The sequence below is a fragment of the Benincasa hispida genome, chromosome 2 (assembly GCF_027475165.1).
Source record: "Benincasa hispida cultivar pf3 chromosome 2, pf3_genome.v1.1, whole genome shotgun sequence".
NCBI lineage: Eukaryota > Viridiplantae > Streptophyta > Magnoliopsida > Cucurbitales > Cucurbitaceae > Benincasa > Benincasa hispida.
This window is the reverse complement of record NC_143479.1, coordinates 68,072,294-68,076,703: the sequence shown is the minus strand read 5'-3', so window position 1 is coordinate 68,076,703 and position 4,410 is coordinate 68,072,294. Positions and strand designations below refer to the sequence as shown.

The window sequence follows — 4,410 nt, the reverse complement described above, 5'->3', positions numbered from 1 at the left end:
AACTGGTGCTTGAAAACACTTGAGCATCCTCTCTAACCTGAGTATCAAAACAAAATAATAATGAGGTGGCTCTTTATCCTTAAAAAATTCGAATAACAAATAAAATCAAAATTGAATTAAAACTAGAACACTTGGGTTGCCTCCTAAGAAGCGCTTAGTTTAACGTCTTTAGCTTGACCAGGTCTCTAATTCAGACAACTTTCAAGGTGGCTTCATCATTCCATGCACAATAACACCTGAAATATATAATTTTCTCCCGCACTGACATTGACATAAAAAATTAGTCGAAGAATAGTTATTAGAAAAAGCATAATCTTCTCACCATTCATCCACCAATTCAATATCTCCCTTACGAATATAATCGAGAAAACTTGTACTTTCCTTTGGAGATTGTTTAGAACAACTTACCTTTTCCTTGCCCTTTCCTTTAACAAGAGATTGTTCATAATGTTTACCATCTACTTCATTGATCTCTTGGCACAAACTATGTTTATCATCTACTTCATTGATCTCTTGGCACAAACTTACAGGCTCATTTGGTTTTGAAGAACGAAAGATGTTGAATTTTACCTCTTCATCATTCACCCGAAATGTAAGCTTGCCATCATAAACATCAATCAAAGCTCTACTTGTGGCTAGGAATGGTCGTCTAAGGATGATGGGAATTTCAACATCTTCTTCCATGTCTAGGACCACAAAATCTGCTGGAAAGATTAAATCGCCGACTTTAATCAAAACATCCTCTACTACACCACGAGGGTAAGTGAGGGAACGATCTGCCAATTGCAATGAGATCGTCGTCGACTGTACCTCTCCTTTGTCCAGTTTCCTGTACAAAGATAAAGGCATTATATTAATTGAGGCTCCTAAATCACATAAGGCCTTATTTACCGTCAGACTCCCTATAGTGCAAGGAATCATTAAACTCCTAGTATCCTTTAATTTTTGTAGTAGCTTCTTTTGCAATATAGCACTGCATTCCTCATTTAAGCTAACCATCTCATACTTTTTGAACTTCTTCTTTGAAGACAACGTTTCCTGCATGAGTGAGAGTGGCTTAACATTGCCCTCAATAAGCCTTCTATTTTAGGGGTAAGACTGGATAGATAACTGGGACATAGTTCTGCAAGACGGAATTCACTTCTATCCATCTTAGGGTTAGTAGATAGGTTATTTTCTTAAGTATTGACTCCTGGTCTTGAAAAAAGAGGCCCAGCCCTTTCTATGACAAAGAGGGACTCGGTTTATTGGTAGGATCATAAACCAATTGCTAATGAGAGGATCAGTAGAAACTTAAGAAGCAAGATATAATAGGGTAAGACGGTAATTTTGACCTAGCTATAAATACGAACAATCTATGAAGGATCGATTTACTGATTATGGTTAAATCAAGTGGACAGAAAGATATCTACAGTGAGGAGAGTGGAACTACTGAGCTATAGTAGAGTGTCTTGGTGGTTAATGAAGAATGATTAATTCGATTTAAAGAGTTTAACCAATTAATCTCAAATCGTTGGAACTCATGAACTGTAGGTCCATTAGGTCCCTCTACTAGCTCGTAAAAGGATTAAACCTTAGAATAACATGTTGAGAGAATTTGAAATGTTCAAATTTGGTTTAGGATTTGGATTATTGTATTCGTTTAATTGACGAATTAAACGATTTTTGGAGAGTTCAAGATATTTAAATATGATTTAAATATTAAATATATGAATAGTGATTCATGTTTGAATTAGGTGTTTTATAAATTTAATATTTGATATTAAATTAATTAACTAAAATTTTCAATTAATTGATTAATTAAAATTTTTAATTAATTAATTAATTAAAATTTGAATTTGTGAAATTCAAAAAATTAATTTGATTAAATTAATTTAATTGTAAAGAAAGAAATAGAATTAAATTAAATTTCATTTATTATTTATGAAATTTTATGAAATTTCATTTAATATTAATTTAAATGAAGTTAGTGGGAAAAATTGGATTTTTCCACTAATTCATACACCAAATCTACTTTGATAGTGGGATTTTAAGTGTCAATCCCACATTACAAGTTTTTTCATGCTCATTTTGCTTAAATAAAGTTTGAATCTTAGAAATTTGAGGCATGCAACCTGAAAAAAAGGAAAATTCTATCATTTTTTTTCCTCAGTTCAACTCTCAAAATCCACCTAAATCTCCCTCAATTTGGATTCCACAATCCAATATAAGGCCTGAGAATATTAGAGAAGACTCTTGTGGTAGTCTACTTCAAGGATTGAAGAAGAAATTTGTGGAGATTTGGAGTAATTAAGTGGATTCAACAAAGGTTGTATTCTTGAAATCTTATTTCTATTATTATCATGAACTCACATGTTTCTTTTCTAAAATTAATATAATTAGAGTGCTTAAGATCCTAATAGCTTCTGTATGTTGAACATCAACTCCATCACATCCGAGCTTCTAAACCTCTCTAAGCTTCAAATTTCCAGAATCCCTGAAACCCCTTTCTTTCCTGTTTTCTTCTCCAAATATCATCAGAATCCATGGCTTCCTGATAACGGGCAAAAATGCATATTATTACAGCGCAAAGTTATAAACCAATGCAGGATTGCGATGGTAAAAATATACAATATTGCGTCCAAAAGCATTGAATTCACAACATTGCGATCGCATGCGTCCATCGTATTAAAACAGCTAACTTATGTATTTTCGTGCAGAAAATGCGTTGACGCAAGGCGAAAATGCGATCCGAAGAAATTAACGTCCGAGCGCATTAAGAGATTGCGACCGCAAGGCTATGCGATCGTTTGCACTCGCGATAATCTGTTCAAGAAGGTAGCCATATAGAGCCGGTGCATCAAGGTGAGCACATCTGGGTAAAAGCTTAATAAATCACGATGGGACAGAAAGCTGATGACGATCGATTCCGAATTAAGTTGACAAGCCGTTAACGACCTACTGTAGCAAGTACACTCAACTTTTCGGTGACAATTATTCGGCACTTCAGACATAAAATTAATGTCATCCCATCAGTGCAATCATAAGAGAGAAGAAGCTTTTCACCCTGAATCTCTATAAATACCGAAGGCCACCTTCATTGAAGGAGTTCGACTAGTTTTTACAGTTAGCTCAGTTTTACGAATTTTCCCTATAGATAGAAGTAGCCTTGTTCATAGTTTTTCTTTTACTTAGAAGGCGGAAGCGAGAGAAGGAAGATTACACCGAGAGAACGTCATGGTGAACTCAAAAGAGTGCCGGAGAGTGTTGAAATTAGAGAGAGGGCCAACTCTTGCGGAAGCAAGAACATCTTTTGGGCAGAATAGAGATAACACAGTGTAAAAGCCTTGGGAAGCAAGGAATTGCTACCAGGCTTTCTACCCTTATTTTCCATTGTCATTTTGTACTTTGAACCTATTTATAAAATGGAAATTGAAACTTTATATCTGTCCACTCTCCGTACATTACGCATGAGTAGCTAAATCTATCGAATGGGTTGGGAAGCACTTAGCTAGCATAACCTGAGAACTTCATTCTATGCGATTATCTTGTATTATGTATGTGTCATTCGTCCATTAAGGATACTCGGGAGGGTAGACTAAGGATAGAATCTAGGCTTGGAAAAGTCAGATTAGAATCTAGGCTCGAGAGCGTCAAATTAAAACTGCATAATCAAGAGATAGAAGCTTAGGAATAAGCTCTGTTTGCTATTAACGCATCGCATGCACCCTTGAGATAGGTTGTAATTGTATGCGGTCGCCTTGTCCTTGTGTGCATCTTTCATCATCGCATAGGCAAGAAGTAGAGACTTAGAAATAAGCACTATAGACATTATTGCTTTCATCGCATGCGTCCTAAAGTTGGAAGCTACCGCATTTGCATTGGAAAATGAACTACTGTCGCATGAGTGTAGCATGATCGCATAGCTTGAACGCATTCTCAGGGAACGCTAGCTAAAGACCTTCTCAACCTGTTCCTCTACATACTCAGTATATCTGTCGCAAAATTACTCTTCCCTCAAATCTGCCGCATACATTTTATAACTTAAACAACAAACTAACCAACACTTCAATTTATTTGTTACCGCAAAGTGATCTAAAATTACCATTGCATACTGTTTTCCTTAGTTCCTGTGTTCGACCCTGGGCTTACCAGGAAACTCAGTAGGATTTATACTTAGGTCTTGCTAAGAAAACTTACTTACACAATGGATATTCCACTGACGCATTCTAGACCATTATTTCATCGCATAAAATAATGCATCACTTCTCAAAAGCAAAGCAACAAAATGCCCGTCTCTGAGGCTGATGGAAGTTGTCTTTCTCAGCTTGAGTCTTCGAATCCAACAACAACCAATCCCATTTCGATGATGGAAGAAACTTTCCTTGCAGACTTCTATCGGGCCCTCGCCCAGCCAGAAATCGCCGGCCA

The 4,410-nt window shown here is 36.1% G+C and overlaps 1 protein-coding gene across 1 annotated transcript; it reads right to left on the bottom strand.

Annotated features, from left to right (window-relative positions):
- Positions 1–201: 201 nt before the first annotated feature.
- On the bottom strand, positions 202–1,044 carry LOC150038111 (uncharacterized). Its single transcript, XM_090311142.1, has 2 exons — positions 409–1,044; positions 202–261 (listed from the first exon to the last, which is right to left on the bottom strand). Exons 1-2 carry the CDS (start codon positions 1,042–1,044, stop codon positions 202–204), a joined length of 696 nt encoding a protein of 231 aa, XP_090167268.1.
- Between the last annotated feature and the right edge of the window lie 3,366 nt (positions 1,045–4,410).

What these genes read in the sequence shown, in the direction of transcription:
- LOC150038111 (XM_090311142.1), bottom strand. Translation starts at nt 1,044, where the DNA reads ATGCAGGAAACGTTGTCTTCAAAGAAGAAGTTCAAAAAGTATGAGATG. An exon ending in AAGGAAAGGGCAAGGAAAAG is followed by an intron (nt 262 to 408) that starts GTAAGTTGTTCT and finishes TGTCAATGTCAG; the next exon opens with TGCGGGAGAAAATTATATAT.